At 39.8% G+C, this 17,373-nt stretch overlaps 1 protein-coding gene across 1 annotated transcript in view; it reads right to left on the reverse strand.

Moving 5' to 3' along the window:
* LOC126210124 (uncharacterized) overlaps positions 1–17,373 on the reverse strand; it is a 95,877-nt gene that overhangs the window by 56,753 nt on the left and 21,751 nt on the right. Inside the window, exon 4 of the mRNA XM_049939267.1 lies at positions 9,603–9,786. Coding sequence (XP_049795224.1) covers positions 9,603–9,786 — 184 coding nt within the window. The remainder of the gene's footprint in view (positions 1–9,602; positions 9,787–17,373) is intronic.

A 17,373-nucleotide genomic window follows, 5' to 3' on the forward strand; every position in this document is an offset into this window, starting at 1 on the left:
TAGACTAGTGCAATATTTGATTCAGTAAGACAACTTAAATGAGATAGCCAGGCACGAACAACAGCCAGTAGTCCAACTGCAACCGAGTAGCACTGCTGCATGGTGATTGCAGACAGGAAGCATGGCACACAAGAGGAGGAGGAGGTGGTATGAGAAGACACAGCCTACAAATGTTCAGCAAAAGTGTGTCTAACATTATAACTGTATCAGAGCATACTAGTACTGCAGTTATGTGACTTGCTCATAAGCAGTCAGCAACAACAAACACAAACATTTGTTGGCCATGTCTTTCTACCCATCACTCACTGTCTCACCTAGTGTTCCGGCCCAAGCCATTCTGTCTATCTGCAATATATACAGCCATGTAGCAACATTACTTGGCCACAGCTGATGTAGTGGTTGTTGTTCATGTTATTCTCTCACCACTGATGTGTATCACATAGCACTAGACTAATTTGGGATCACATAAAATTACCCTTTAAGAAAATTTTTGTTTGTAACAAAAAATAGTCAGATTTTTTCTGTCAATCATGTATGTCACAGAAAACACAGAATGAGCTGTATTTATTTGGGCCGATGCCACCTACAGCACATGTCGCAAAAATGAAATTACAGATATCTGCTAAAACATTATACTCAATGATACACAAATTACCAAAGGGCTGATCTCCACATAAATATGAGGGCACCTACTGACAAAGGTGGAAATTTCTTCTCTGCTTTGGTGAATTCTTTACTGCTCTGAGTGTGGTTATCCAATAAATGAGATGTACTACATTAAAATGAGTCACATAATTTTTTTTTTATTTAAAAGAGAAAAATATTTTATTTCCTCAATAGTCCTCGTGGAGACTAGTTCATTACTGAAATGCTAACTGAAAGAATTAAATGGCTTGGCTTTAAGGGGGCTACACAAGTAACTGCACACAGGATGAAGCATGTTGCACAAGCATGCTCAAATGTGGATAGGACAATGTAGTACAAGCTGCTTCGTGCTCGATCATGTTTCACTTATGCAAACTTGTGAAGAGTACTAATGTCGGTATGCTCAAGGATGAGTACTAATAGTGAGGAGGCTTGTACAGCGCAAGTCACTGTGAGTTTTTGTAGCAATTATGTCTAGTGATCTGAAACATATCAACTGCGAGTTGCTGAAAGATTTTATTCCTGCTTCTGAAAGTCAGCCTATCTAGTGGAATATTAAATGAGTGGCATATTGCGATAAAGCAAAAAGAGAGACCACGTATGACCCTCATCTTGTTGCATACATAGCAATTTATTATGTAGCAGAGGAAGATGTAGTTAAAAATATATAAATTCACTGAGATCAAATTATATAAAAAAATAAAAAATAAGAAGCAGTTTTAAATTAAGGGCAGCTTCATATAAGATATACAACCTAGTGCTGTGTCATTTTCACTTGTTTAGCTTTCTGAATGAGCAGGAGACAATCGGAAGTCTCTCAACTAATTTAGAAGAAAGAGTAGTGACTGATGTTGGCTTTCATGAATACTGGTAGTTAGTTACAATAGCTCTGTTAAAGGTATTCGCCTTTATTTGTTTATCCAAAAGTTCCACATATATAGTTTTATTTTACTTATTCTGATTTCATTTTGTTAACATACAAGTTTTGTGGCACAGAACTTTTTCTCCATTATAAAGTAGATCATGAACTACTCACTAACACATTTAGCATGAAACAGATTGTTTTCAGAGATAGAGCTTTCTAAAGGTAACACATTTGAAGTATCTGACAATGAGCCAGCACACAAAGACATTTGATTTCTTTCTTTCGTTTTTTTTTTAATGCCGTACCCTTTCAGCCAACACAATACCAATGTAAGGACAACACAACACCCAGCCCGCAAGTGGAGAGAATCTCCAACCCGGCCAGGAATTGAACCCAGGCCCCTTCACTTAGCAATCCACTGCACCAACCACGCAACTAACAAGTCAGACTGTGGCACAGGTCTGGCTGCTACAGACAACCTCTTCGCATTCTGTGCTGAGGCTGCTTTTGTTATGGCTGTACTGCTCGCCCTGGTGCTTGCACTGCAAGATATAAAATATTTATCACCTGATTTTTCAAAAACTATTACGTGAAAAAAACTGATTTTTGCGCATATTACAGTCTGATATCTTCACTTGGTAAAGAACTCAATTTCTTTTCATTATTCGTCATAAATACTGCACTGCATCAAATTAAATAAAATACTGCCTGTGCTGAGAAATGATGTTCTGGTCGATATGAAATATTTATCATCCAGTTTTTCGAAAACTATCTGGTGAAAAAAATTGATTTTTAAACATCTTACAGTCTGATATCTTTGCTTGATGAAGGACTGAATTTCTTTTTTTTTTATCTCTCATACCATACCATGAGTAGGTTTATAATTAAAATAAAATGACCCACTTGCAGCTGAAGGAACTCACTCTGCACATTTTCTTTCAATGCAGTGAGCAAAGTGTGGAAAATTCCAGCTATAAGCAAAATCATTCGCTACCTCGGACCAGTCTTCCGAACACACTATTGTCTGAGCTCAACATGTTTCAGGTACAAACTGATGCTCAATACGAGCATTCTCGAGCTGCATGGCAGTGACAGATTTGTGCATGCTTGTGAAAAACGCTTTACCGTGCCTGCTTGTCAACCAGGCTGTTACATGTGTAGCCACCTTTTCCTGGCACTGAAGACAGCTGTCATTGGAGAATATTTTATTCTTCCACAGATGGATAAGTGTCACCACCCTCTCTCTCTCTCTCTCTCTCTCTCTCTCTCTCTCTCTCTCTCTCACACACACACACACACACACAAACACACACACACCAAAAATATAACATGCCTATTAACATGGTAGATACATGCATACATGCAACCAGTGCAGCTTCAGTTATGCTGCAGCATGTCTGCAATTGTGGAAGGGAGAGGATATGGTGAGTAGTCTTCACAGGTTTGCCATCAGATGATATGCTAATTCCACAATATTTCCTTGGAGCAACAGCCTGATATCTTCAGGTGGTTGAACGTGGTACGGTTAAAAATGATCTTGGCCAGCCTGAGGTAATGTGGTGTATATAAGACTTCTAGTCAATGTGGGGCAGCACATATAGGCCACACGTGTTGCACAGTACAAGAACGCCGTGATGAACATCAGCGTCACACATGCCTACTATGCCGACCGGACAAGTCGGCAATTGCAAAACAATGTCTGAATAACAGGACATCACACGATTTATGAAAAGACGGAAGTTTTATCCTTGGCATCACATATCTACGATTGCATCATTAAGAAAGCAACACACATCCATACAGCTGATAATCTCATCAATAGGGATGCGGGATTTCAACTGAGCACAGCATGGAACCCTGCAATGGCTGCTATTAAATCATGATGATACAATCAAGATTTTTCAATAACAGACACATCATAACATTGGTCTAGTACAGTTTCTTAGTGAGTAACATCCGGTCGCACTGTTAGAAAACAAAGACACACCGCATGCGCAGGAGGGGCCCTCTGCGATTTTTGGCAGAGGACGTTTTGAGTATGGCGTCATCTCTCTGCAAATCATTGCGTGTGCTCGATTTCTGTGCCCGCGCATTCTTTGCACGCGTGTTCTATGTTGTTGTTGTTGTTGTGGTCTTCAGTCCTGAGACTGGTTTGATGCAGCTCTCCATGCTACTCTATCCTGTGCAAGCTTCTTCATCTCCCAGTACTTACTGCAACCTACATCCTTCTGAATCTGCTTAGTGTATTCATCTCTTGGTCTCCCTCTACGATTTTTACCCTCCACGCTGTCCTCCAATGCTAAATTTGTGATTCCTTGATGCCTCAAAACATGTCCTACCAACCGATCCCTTCTTCTAGTCAAGTTGTGCCACAAACTTCTCTTCTCCCCAATCCTATTCAATACCTCCTCATTAGTTACGTGATCTACCCACCTTATCTTCAGCATTCTTCTGTAGCACCACATTTCGAAAGCTTCTATTCTCTTTTTGTCCAAACTAGTTATCGTCCATGTTTCACTTCCATACGTGGCTGCACTCCATACAAATACTTTCAGAAACGACTTCCTGACACTTAAATCTATACTCGATGTTAACAAATTTTTCTTCTTCAGAAACGATTTCCTTGCCATTGCCAGTCTATATTTTATATCCTCTCTACTTCGACCCTCATCAGTTATTTTACTCCCTAAATAGCAAAACTCCTTTACTACTTTAAGTGTCTCATTTCCTAATCTAATTCCCTCAGCATCACCCGACTCAATTCGACTACATTTCATTATCCTCGTTTTGCTTTTGTTAATGTTCATCTTATATCCTCCTTTCAAGACACTGTCCATTCCGTTCAACAGCTCTTCCAAGTCCTTTGCTGTCTCTGACAGAATTACAATGTCATCGGCGAACCTCAAAGTTTTTACATCTTCTCCATGAATTTTAATACCTACTCCGAATTTTTCTTTTGTTTCCTTTACTGCTTGCTCAATATACAGACTGAATAACATCGGGGAGAGGCTACAACCCTATCTCACTCCTTTCCCAACCACTGCTTCCCTTTCATGCCCCTCGACTCTTATAACTGCCATCTGGTTTCTGTACAAATTGTAAATAGCCTTTCGCTCCCTGTATTTTACCCCTGCCACCTTCAGAATTTGAAAGAGAGTAGTCCAGTTAACATTGTCAAAAGCTTTCTCTAAGTCTACAAATGCTAGAAACGTAGGTTTGCCTTTTCTTAATCTTTCTTCTAAGATAAGTCGTAAGGTTAGTATTGCCTCACGTGTTCCAACATTTCTACGGAATCCAAACTGATCTTCCCTGAGGTCCACTTCTACCAGTTTTTCCATTCGTCTGTAAAGAATTCGCGTTAGTATTTTGCAGCTGTGACTTATTAAACTGATAGTTCGGTAATTTTCACATCTGTCAACACCTGCTTTCTTTGGGATTGGAATTATTATATTCTTCTTGAAGTCTGAGGGTATTTCGCCTGTCTCATACATCTTGCTCACCAGATGGTAGAGTTTTGTCAGGACTGGCTCTCCCAAGGCCATCAGTAGTTCTAATGGAATGTTGTCTACTCCGGGGGCCTTGTTTCGACTCAGGTCTTTCAGTGCTCTGTCAAACTCTTCACGCAGTATCGTATCTCCCATTTCGTCTTCATCTACATCCTCTTCCATTTCCATAATATTGTCCTCAAGTACATTGCCCTTGTATAAACCCTCTATATACTCCTTCCACCTTTCTGCCTTCCCTTCTTTGCTTAGAACTGGGTTGCCATCTGAGCTCTTGATATTCATACAAGTGGTTCTCTTCTCTCCAAAGGTCTCTTTAATTTTCCTGTAGGCAGTATCTATCTTACCCCTAGTGAGACAAGCCTCTACATCCTTACATTTGTCCTCTAGCCATCCCTGCTTAGCCATTTTGCACTTCCTGTCGATCTCATTTTTGAGACGTTTGTATTCCTTTTTGCCTGCTTCATTTACTGCATTTTTATATTTTCTCCTTTCATCAATTAAATTCAATATTTCTTCTGTTACCCAAGGATTTCTATTAGCCCTCGTCTTTTTACCTACTTTATCCTCTGCTGCCTTCACTACTTCATCCCTCTGAGCTACCCATTCTTCTTCTACTGTATTTCTTTCCCCCATTCCTGTCAATTGTTCCCTTATGCTCTCCCTGAAACTCTCTACAACCTCTCGTACTTTCAGTTTATCCAGGTCCGATCTCCTTAAATTCCCACCTTTTTGCAGTTTCTTCAGTTTCAATCTGCAGTTCATAACCAATAGATTGTGGTCAGAATCCACATCTGCCCCTGGAAAAGTCTTACAATTTAAAACCTGGTTCCTAAATCTCTGTCTTACCATTATATAATCTATCTGATACCTTTTAGTATCTCCAGGATTCTTCCAGGTATACAACCTTCTTTTATGATTCTTGAACCAAGTGTTAGCTATGATTACGTTATGCTCTGTGCAAAATTCTACAAGGCGGCTTCCTCTTTCATTTCTTCCCCCCAATCCATATTCACCTACTATGTTTCCTTCTCTCCCTTTTCCTACTGACGAATTCCAGTCACCCATGACTATTAAATTTTCGTCTCCCTTCACTACCTGAATAATTTCTTTTATCTCGTCATGCATTTCATCTATTTCTTCATCATCTGCAGAGCTAGTTGGCATATAAACTTGTACTACTGTAGTGGGCATGGGCTTCGTGTCTATCTTGGCCACAATAATGCGTCCACTATGCTGTTTGTAGTAGCTAACCCGCACTCCTATTTTTTTATTCATTATTAAACCTACTCCTGTATTACCCCTATTTGATTTTGTATTTATAACCCTGTATTCACCTGACCAAAAGTCTTGTTCCTCCTGCCACCGAACTTCACTAATTCCCACTATATCTAACTTTAACCTATCCATTTCCCTTTTTAAATTTTCTAACCTACCTGCCCGATTAAGGGATCTGACATTCCACGCTCCAATCCGTAGAATGCCAGTTTTCTTTCTCCTGATAACGACGTCCTCCTGAGTAGTCCCTGCCCGGAGATCCGAATGGGGGACTATTTTACCTCCGGAATATTTTACCCAAGAGGACGCCATCATCATTTAATCATACAGTAAAGCTGCATGTCCTCGGGAAAAAATACGGCTGTAGTTTCCCCTTGCTTTCAGCCGTTTGCAGTACCAGCACAGCAAGGCCGTTTTGGTTAATGTTACAAGGCCAGATCAGTCAATCATCCAGACTGTTGCCCCTGCAACTACTGAAAAGGCTGCTGCCCCTCTTCAGGAACCACATGTTTGTCTGGCCTCTCAACAGATACCCCTCCGTTATGGTTGCACCTACAGTACGGCCATCTGTATCGCTGAGGCACGCAAGCCTCCCCACCAACGGCAAGGTCCGTGGTTCATGGCGGGGCGTGTTCTATATATGGGGCATAGATGTGCGGATACCATCACCGACACATTGACCGGACCTGATGTGAGAGTGATCTGCTCCCCTGCAGACTCAGAACAAACTCAAATCAACTGTTAGGAAAGAGATATCTAGTAATCAGTCCAAGATCATCTTTAACCGAACCAGGCTCAACCACCTGAAGAAGTCGGACAGTTGCTCTGAGCAAATATTGTGGAATTTGCACATCATCCGGCAGCAAACCCCTGAAGACCATTTACAACATACTGATCGGGAAAGCTTGAAGAGTCACAATTTAAATTCTTCTAAGGCACTCTGCAAAGTTAAATCATTGCTTCTGCGCAAACTTTTAGCAGTGGGGATCGCTGCATCTTTCAGGTGACTGCTGAGGAGTGACAATCCGGCTCATTTTGGGAGCGGGGCAGCACTCTGCAGGCTCACCCTGCCACTGTGCCCTCACTTGCTTTACATCCCGCGCTCTAATGTGACCTCGGTACTCCGTACACAGTACCCTGTGCCTCGTAAGATGGAAACCTACTGTTTTATAATCTTCCTGGCAGATTAAAATCGTGTGCCAGACCGGGATTCGAACACAGAAATTCACTTGACGGAGATAATGCTCTTACCGACTGAGCTACCCGGGTACGACTCACGACTCTCGACCCACCGTCACAGCTTTACCTCCACCAGCATGACTCTCCTACCTTCCGTACTTCACAGAAGCTCTCCTGCATACCTTGCAGGACCAACACTCCTGCCAGAAAGGATATTGTGGGGACATAGTTTGACCACAGTCTGTCAACGTGAATGATATGTTGTGCCTGGATGGCTCGTTTGGTTAATAGCACTGCTCACGAAAGGCTATGTTCTCGCTTCAAGTACTGGTTTAGCATGTACTTTCAATTTATTTATTTATTTATTCAATTGTAAAGACCACAAATAATGCTATGGACTAAAAGATTCCATGCCATCACCACTGTGACATCTCCTGGAAAGCCCTATAAGTGTTAAGCTAAAACTATACCAGACGCATAAATGTGAAGTGTAAAGAAAGTACAAAACTGAGTACATTTCTGTTGATAAAAACTATATCTAATATGACAAATAACTATAAAACCTACAACTCGTTAGTATGATATTTTTTGTGCTAAAATGTTAATAAAATACGTATTTTAGTATCAAACAGTAACTGTACAACATAAAAACATTCTTTGTAACCACAGACATCTTATCTCATTAAGGTTAAAAAAGACTTGGTTCGAAGATCGAAGATTACTTTTGTCTCTGGTGCTGAAGAATTAAGTCGCGTAGCTGTTCTGATGCACTAAGAATTTGATGTGCGTATTTTCTGTTACAATATTTGGTAAAAAGTTAATTTCTCCTGTTCTTATTTAAAGCCTCTCCTCCCAGTGGAAATATTTAAATGAAAAGTAATTATTTAAAATGAGTTTTGCAGAAGAGTCCCCATCTGGCTTTCTTTTGTCATAATGGCGCACAGGTGGCTATTATGTGAAATTTAATTAAAATATTAAATATTGGGCTTCGTCCTCAAGTTAACATAATAAATACTTTGAATATTGATGATAATTTTGAAGCATTAATATTTTCAAAGTTAATTGTATCGGAATTTTTATGGAATTGCATGGATAGATTTAACTGCAGTAGGCAACAAGGCTTAGGTCTGCTTCATGATATTTTTGAGTTTGCAATTAAAATTGTTTCTGTCAAGGAAATTATTGACTTAAAATGAAGCCAGTATGATATCAATGTGAAATCATTTATCATGAGTACAAATCCTTAGGCTACATGGGTGGTTATATCGTCTCTCTTTTTGCAACAGTTAATTTAATGGGCAACAACAGTAATAGTTTCATGCTACTTCTGATTACCTTTGAGCTAGCCGTGAGTTTTGATAATGTAATTAAACCATTACAAGCAAAACTGTCCCCATTTTTAGAAATATTTGTGCCAGCATAGCAATCTCGATTATTGGCGGCTTGTTTGTAAGATGCATTTATGAGGGTGTAGAATATACAAAACACCAACAATTAAATATCCTTTAACTTTTTTCCAACAATCCCAATGACATCTTACATTGAAATCAAAACATTTTAATAACAAGGAAGAGAGAGGGATGATATACTGTTACATTTCACTGTTCTCCATCCACAGTGAACCTTCTGCCGAGATGAAAAATTCTGATGACGAAGAAACCCTTTTACACTTTCCTGTCCACGTGGTCACAAGACAAATGCCTCGCCAATATAGTAGCAGAAACATGCTGGTTGCAAGTTGGCCTGTACCAAAATAATATCTTCAAATTCTCCTGTATATAAATTTGGTCCATAGATAAAAGTGGTCATCCCAGAACCACACGGTTCATCTATTAACAGTAGTTGCAGTCAAACAAAGTAAGTTGAGGTAAGCACAAGCTCAAATAGAGCTGTCAACGTGGTTTCAAACTTGCTGCCACTGACAGTTTCAAAGACTCGTCACAGGGAAAAGTGGCACCGCTCCAAATATTACGTCAGCAGTCACCAAAACACAGCAGTGAGTCCCACTGCTGAAAATTTGTGCAGAATAGACAATTTGACCCGCAATTACCTGGTGAGGAATTCAAATTACGCATTTACTGGGAACATCCAGGATCGGGATACGTACTCTCGTGCAAGTAACGCTGGCTCACCATTCTGAGGAAGTTGGGCTGGAGGTCGGTGAGCGTGAGACCGAGGTGCACGGAGGGGTGCAGTCCCAGTGCAGCCACCTTGATCACCACGGCCTCCACGGCGCAGTCGATCATCTCCTGCAGCAACTCCTCCTGGTCACGCCGCCACAGGTAAGCCAGGGTCACCAGACCCAGGCGCGAGCACCTGCAGGCACGGGCACAGCCCGGGTTAGCACACCTGGTACAGATACGCCGCATCCGTTGTGCATATTTCCCTCCTCCGTCGAATTTCACTCGCAGTCTCGTGCTACTGTAACTCATCTCCCCTCCTTTTCTGCCCGGCAATTTGTTACTTGCCAACAGACGAACCACATTCTTCACTAAATCGTCATTACGAGGGTCAAACAATAAGCAATGCCTCTGAGCACTGTGCTGCCCGATAGGTGGCAGCGCTGGTGTGTAGCTGGTTTTGACACTAATGTGAGATCTGTAGCTTTCCTGGTGAATGAACTCTTCATATTGGTCTCCCCAGGTGTCCAGCCGGGTGCAGTCATTTGCGAAATATGACATTTTGACAGCGGTCATGGCCACTGTCTTCAGGTGGTACCTATACGAGTGCCTTCAGTGTATATCCTGCCTGCTTTATACTCTTTTGACTCCCCACCCTTTCCCTCACTATCCGGCCTTACACCATGTCGGACAGTGATGGCGGAAAAGCGACAGCCAAATGCCGAATGTGAAGCCCGGTCCCTCGGTGCTTCTGTCACATCCTTTGGGTGCAGAAGCCACTCTCGCTGACATCCGGTCAACTGTGTGCCGGGTCTCACATTTTGCTGTGAGTGAAGCTAATGTGTCTATTGATCGAGCCATTGGCCACATGTACTTCAGGAGCCTTCTTCAGAAAACAAGGTTTGCTTTTAAAACTTTTGTCTGTTCATATTTCACACAAGTTGGAGCATTAAGACAGATCTCATCATTTTGGGATTGTGTTCTAATTGAGACTGTTGAACTATGAGTGGCTTGATCGATAAACATGACTTTAAGGTAGGCTGTTGCTTCATAAACCTGGCTGGATACCACAGAGCCACACAAACCAACGGTTCTAAAAAATTGTGTGGAGCCACTACCACCTCAGTCAGGCTAAAATATAGTTAGATGGAGAGGCCCCACTTGGTATAGTCCCACTCTTTAATTTCCTACACTTAATGCATATACCACAATAAGACAAAATTGCTAAATTTCTATTCACACTGTATTATGCTAAAGTTTATTATCCAATATACAGTTTCCATACCACTGATGAAAACAGTATAATTATTTTCTGATTAAACATTTCATTTAAAGAAATATTCACAGTTTTGTGAATCACGTAAATAACATGTACTTCAAAATTTGACTCCACAAACAAATCTTTGTTTTAAGAAAGCTCTACCTTAAAAATACTTTTACTTTTTCAGAAAACTTCATACTTCTGCAATTATCTCTACTGAAAATTACCATCTTCTGCAATGTTTGAGCCTTAACATGTAAACCTTTTTCCGAAATGCAGTTACTGTTTTGTAGCCCTAAAATGTAATAGCTTTGTATTTTATCATTTTGTAATATCTGTACTACACGCATCTTTAAATATGTCACACACACGAAGCCAGCGGTGAGTAATTGACCAACACAAACACTATGTTAGTCAGTTTGTTCATTCAGTCAGCACCACCCGTCACTCAATGCATAAACTTACGTCACCCAGTCTGTAATCATTACTCACTGTGTACAATTCCAAAGTCAGTCGGCAGACAGCAATCAAAGAGCAAAGTTATTCTGAGTAATTACGTTACATCTGCTCTAGCTTCTTAGAAACTTATGAATTTTTGCTAGCCCACTCTTACAAGCATAGCCCATGTAGCTTAGCTAACAGAGTTGATAAATCTATATATTATAATATATTAGAAGCAAATTGGTCATTGTATGTTTAGTAGCAATAAATTTAAAGGAACTGAAAAGTAAACTTGACAGTGTTTTGTCAAATCATTATTAACTTTTTAGAGAATCTAAGAAGACTGGTGAAGTTGAAAATGTAGTAGATTTAAGAGTCACAAAACAGGACGGTAAGCTTACAAGCCACAAGCTATATGTGTGATTACACAAAAATAGTCTTTTCGACAGATCTGTTGTATTAAAATGTCCTCAGTACATGTCGTGTTAAGGGCACTTTAACGCAGGAGGCATTGCATCGAGATGCAAGGAGCTAAAGTGATTAGCTCTGCATTGAATCTTAAATGTCCTTTTTGACGAGAAGTACAGAGTTTTGTCTTCAGCTGACTGCAGCCACTGTTAAGTCCATCAATAGAATCACCGCTGCTCACTTTATAACTTGTGTCATGTGGGAACTTTCACACAAGAGGCAGTGAACAACTTGCCACTAGTGGTGTGCTCTTTGTGCACAGTTTCGGTACATATTTTGTCAAGTCAGCGTCTCTAATGTTTTTGACCACCGGGCACTGATTATCATTAAGTGGTCAGAGCAGAGAAGATTTTCTGAATATGTCTGAAGGTGGGGAAGAAAACAGTGACTACATTCGATGTAGAGAGTTTTGATACAAAACTGAGCAGGGTGGTTTAGTGGTTAGTGCACTGGACTCTCATTCGGGAGGACGATGGTTCAAACCCGTCTGCGGCAATCCTGATTTAGGATTTCCGTGATTTTCCTAAATCGTTTCAGGCAAATGCCAGGATGGTTCCTCTGAAAGGTCACGGCCAATTTCCTTCCCAAACCTTCCCTAATCCAAGCTTGTGCTCTATCTCTAATGACCTCGTTATTGACGGGACGTTAAACACTAATCTCCTCCTTTTGATACAAAAGTACAGAACAGGCCAGCAGTGTGGGACTGTTCCATACCAGAGCATGTAAACAAATTTAAAAAAGGCTAAGACTTCAAATGACATAAGTAGATTATATAATAGGGATATTAGCTTGTTTACAACTCAAGAGGTAGTTGCCATAATTTTTATTAATCTTTAGCAAGGTATTTACTGCACATATATGTATAACCTGTACCTGCAGTTTTATTTGTTGCTAAGTGATGACAACAACTTACAAATTTTCTTCTTTGAGCTGTACAATTTTTGAGGCTAAAATTGGAGAACAATGCTTTTCATATTCACCAGCACTACTGACGAAGTAGTCTGTTAAGTTATTGTGAACAATTTTTGCCACGCTCCAGCTGAAATTTTTAGCCGAGCCATATTCTGTATCTTTAAAACCACCATACTTTACTCTGTCACAAGTGTGAACAAAATTGTGGAGCACAGCACAACGTATTATGTCGTCTTCTGCAAACCTGAGAGAGGCATTGAAAGATCGGTAAAAAAATCCATCCCTTATTGGATAATGACACAAATGTACATTCAGTAAGACATCTTGCTCTAGACAGACAGTAATTAAACACACTCTTCTAAAGATAAAGCTCTTCTGGCAAGAGAACGCATCTCATTTGTAGACAAACAGAATGCTCCATCTGTAACAAACACAAACAGCATCTTTATGCATTACAGACAACACTTTCATTGTATTCATAGGTCTTATTGTATTTACAGCTGATTTCGGTGTTACATTACACCATCTTCAGTCCCCTGTACAGTAAACATATCTTTTGTCATAATTGTATGAAATGTAGTATCAAACTATCTATAGTTACTTTTAAAACTGATTGTACATCAACTCCATTAAACAAAACAATTCCTGTTTTCGTATGAACACATAACCATCAAAGTACCTTGGCCAAAGTCAAGAGCTATGGACAGTGTCCATCCTAAAGCATAGTAACAATAATTACATTAAAATTAGTCAGACAGACTATGACAGAGGTATTAATAAGAAAGAGCAGTGAAGCCACATAAAGTGATCAGAAGTACACGGTATTATTCGGTAGGGTGGAGAATCATATTGGGCTGCATGAACCTTAGAAGAGGAGGAGGGGGGCAGAGGCGGGGGGGGGGGGGGGGGGGGGGAGGGAGGAGGAGAACACATCACTTAAATGGGGTGGTACCGGAATGTATTACAAGACAGAAGTGTAATACGCAGCCAAGGTAGTTAAATTGTTTTAACATACAGTTAAACAATGACTAGCCCAATACAGTTTTACACCCTACTGAATAATCTCATGTGCATCTGATCACTTTGAGTGGTTCCAGAATGAAATTTTCACTCTGCAATAGAGTGTGCGCTTATATGAAAGGCAGATTAAAATAGTGTGTGCAACCGAGACTCGAATTCAGTCCCAAGCTCGAATCTCGGTCCGGCGCATAGTTTTAATCTGCCAGGAAGTTTCGTATCAGTGCACAGTCCATTGCACAGTCAAAATCTCATTTTGGAAACATTCCTCAGGCTAAGGCTAAACCATGTCCCGCAAGTTTTGCAGGAGAACTTCTATGAAGTTTGTTAAGGTAGGAGATGAGATACTGGCAGAAGTAAAGCTGTGAGAAACTTGTGAGTCACACTCACATAGCTTAGTCGATAGAGCACTTGCCCTCGAAACAGGTCCAGAGTTTTAATCTCGATCCAGCAAACAGTTTTACTCTGCCAGGAAGTTTCACCCTGAATGGCTTTATTGCAATGTTGTGGGCTATCTGATACTAGACGAATAATTACAAATAAGATATAATATAGATACCATCTGTGGCTCCTGTCTATTGTTAAGTTTTTTTATCATTTTTACCACTTTTTTACACATGCAAACTGGAATTGTGTTAGTTTAACATAATGTATATATGATCAGTTTTAAAAGCACCTACAGATAGTATGATAATGTGTGCACAGTCATGACAAATGAACATTTACCATATTCAGAAGCCTGAAGATAGTTTAACCTAACATCAAAATAAATTGTGAATAAAATAAGACCTATAAATATGGCTGTAAGTGTCACCTCTGATGCATAACGATACAGTAACAGCTGTTGTCTGACACTACGTCGAAAGATGAATGTATGAGAATGGCATATGTGAGCTTGTGGTCCCTCGCAATGGGTGTAGGCTAGATAAATTGAATGTCTGTTTATAATTTCTTTCTCTGAATGACAAGTTCGTGAAGGGAGATGGGTCAGAACGTACTTCTAATGTCAAGTTCATGAAGAGAAAAAGAGTTAGAATTTTTTTCTGCATTTTGTGTTTCTTTGTAATGAGAACACCAATCACATCTAGATCCTCTAAGAGAAATACCGTACTTTGCAACTGTGTAGCTCTACAACAGCATGACAACAGCACAACAGCTACCACGCGACAAAACAACGGCTCTGTGCAACAAAGACCAGCTGTAGTGAGTGGCTCACTGCATCCAGGTGCACGCCACCCATTATAAAAGAGCAAGCTGGAACCACCTCACTGGCTAATTGCACTCCTGTTAATAATTATTATTTTGCTCGAAGAGATTTTGGGATTGAAGCTGATCATCATAAACATTTATTATTATTTTTTTCTTTCTTAATTGCCACATAAACATGGCTATTCACATCACAAGTATGTAGTATGAGAGCAGTTTGAAAAGTTCACAGAATCGCCACCAGATGTCAGAGCTTGTGCAATGAGGTTCCCATGTAACAATAGGTCATCCTTTATGAGTAAACACATGATGCGTAAGTGCTCGAGGTAGAGATCTCTGGTATGGACATTTCCCTATTGTTGTTCCTGTGTAATGATTTATGAAGATGGAAACTGCTAGATGGGTGCCACAGCTCTTAATGCAAGATCGGAAGTGTACCTCAATGGAAATGGCCAAACAGAGTTTTGCTCATCTTCAAAGCAACTGACAAGTTGGTTTGTGACCACAGATGAATCTTGTGTCCACTACTATGCCCCAGAGATAAAACAACAGTAAAAGCTATGGACACGTGTATTCATCACCAAAGAAAGCAAAAGCTCAGCTGGAAAGGTCGTGGCTTCAGTTTTCTGGGATGCAAAAGGGATTCTGCTGATAAATTGCCTTCCTGCAGGTCAAACAATTATGGGATAATACACGCTAGCCCGCTGGACTGGCTACGGTAAAAGATACATGAAAACAAGCCAGATTTGGCAAGGATGAAAGTCATATTTCACGTAAAAGATGTGCACCCACACAGAAGTGTCATTGTCGTGGCAAAAATGCACAAAGTATGGCACAATTTGTTGCCAAACCCATGTTATTTGCCTGATTTGGCTCAATCAGACTTACATTTCTTCCCCAAACTCAAAATTTTCCTTGGTGGACAGAGATTCTCTTTAGCAAAGAACTAACAATCAAAGCTGATGGATGTTTTTGAGAGCTGGAGGGATCTAATTTTCAAGGTGGGATAAAAGCATTGGAACCTCACTGGACCAAGTGAATTACTGAAATATACTGCAAAATAAAAAAAGTTTCACTGAAGTCAGTTGTTCCTTTCTATTTCAGTCCCAACATTATTCACACTATGTTTCATACAAATGCATTATTCCTATAATAATGTTTGATCCACCAATTGCAATAGTATATTCAGTTTTATTAGAAACTTTGTTGATTAAAACTATTGAGAAATTGAAACTATCAAAGTGACATGTAAGAGAAGATGTGGGATGAGCTAACAGGTAATCTTAGAAATACTGACACTACTTATTAGAAAATTAAGACTCCAGACTTTATACAGTACCATGTTCTAATTTTCATGAAACTAATTAACTTAAAAGATAATTGGTACTGGTTTGGAAACACTTAGATTTCCTATTGCAGATTTAGCCATTGTACTTGCTAGATTCCAGCTTCTGCCTTTATACTTTTGTTGCTCTAACTTTCCTGGACCAAATGACACTCTTCACTAATTAATTAAATCATCAATTAAGAATTTGCATAAATTATCACAAATGATTACAAGGTTAAATATGGCTGCCGTACTTGTAATTACAGAATTCACAGCGTACACACAATAAATAATTCTATCATCTTTTGTGCTTTCTTAACTCACAGTTCATTATGTGAATCAAATTATTGTGGATATATATAACTCAGACCAGTTGCAAAAATCTAATCTCGGAGTTTTTCAAATCTTTACACAGTTTCCAAAGTACTATAATGTTGACACACTATTCTTTATAAGGCCAACCCTAACCCAAAATCTTCAGTCAAGCTCCAAAAGCACACAAACAACATCTATACAAAAGACTCGTGTAAGATACCACAATAACAGTAAGTATGTAACAAGCCAATCATCAGCATACATATGCACAACATCTACGAATCAAAGTACGAGTAATTTTGTATGTCATATTTCTGTGATCCTTTTCGGTCAAAGTTCAGTTCAAGCATATCCGTAAACTGTGTAATATTGGAAGGCTACTGCCTTTTTATATTACAGTTTTAATTCCTCAGTGACACCTGTTCATTATCATCAACTGTGAAACTTACTGTGTTCATTAACTGTGTAATTTGATACCAACTCTGGAATATTCATCTGTCAGCCTTCATACATCAACGTGCCCTGTCACTCACAGGAAGTGCCAAAATGTCTTCTGTAAGAGCTGAGGCTGCTCATCATAGGGTTAACAGAAGTAATGAATGTGTAACAAATCACATTAACCACAAGTTGAGTAGTGTACATTATTAGGGGATTTCCCATCAAGCCAGTTTTACAACAATCCGACAAAATTTCTTCAACGAGACATTGCACGCAGATTAGAATTCACAGGTAGTTTACCTTTCACCATGTGATAGGGGCCTCATTCTCTATGAAAACTGAAGCTTTTGACACTACATACCCTCACCTTCGAGAGGAAAGTAACTGACTGTCAAAGA

This window comes from Schistocerca nitens, chromosome 10, assembly GCF_023898315.1.
Source record: "Schistocerca nitens isolate TAMUIC-IGC-003100 chromosome 10, iqSchNite1.1, whole genome shotgun sequence".
Classification (NCBI taxonomy): Eukaryota; Metazoa; Arthropoda; class Insecta; order Orthoptera; family Acrididae; genus Schistocerca; species Schistocerca nitens.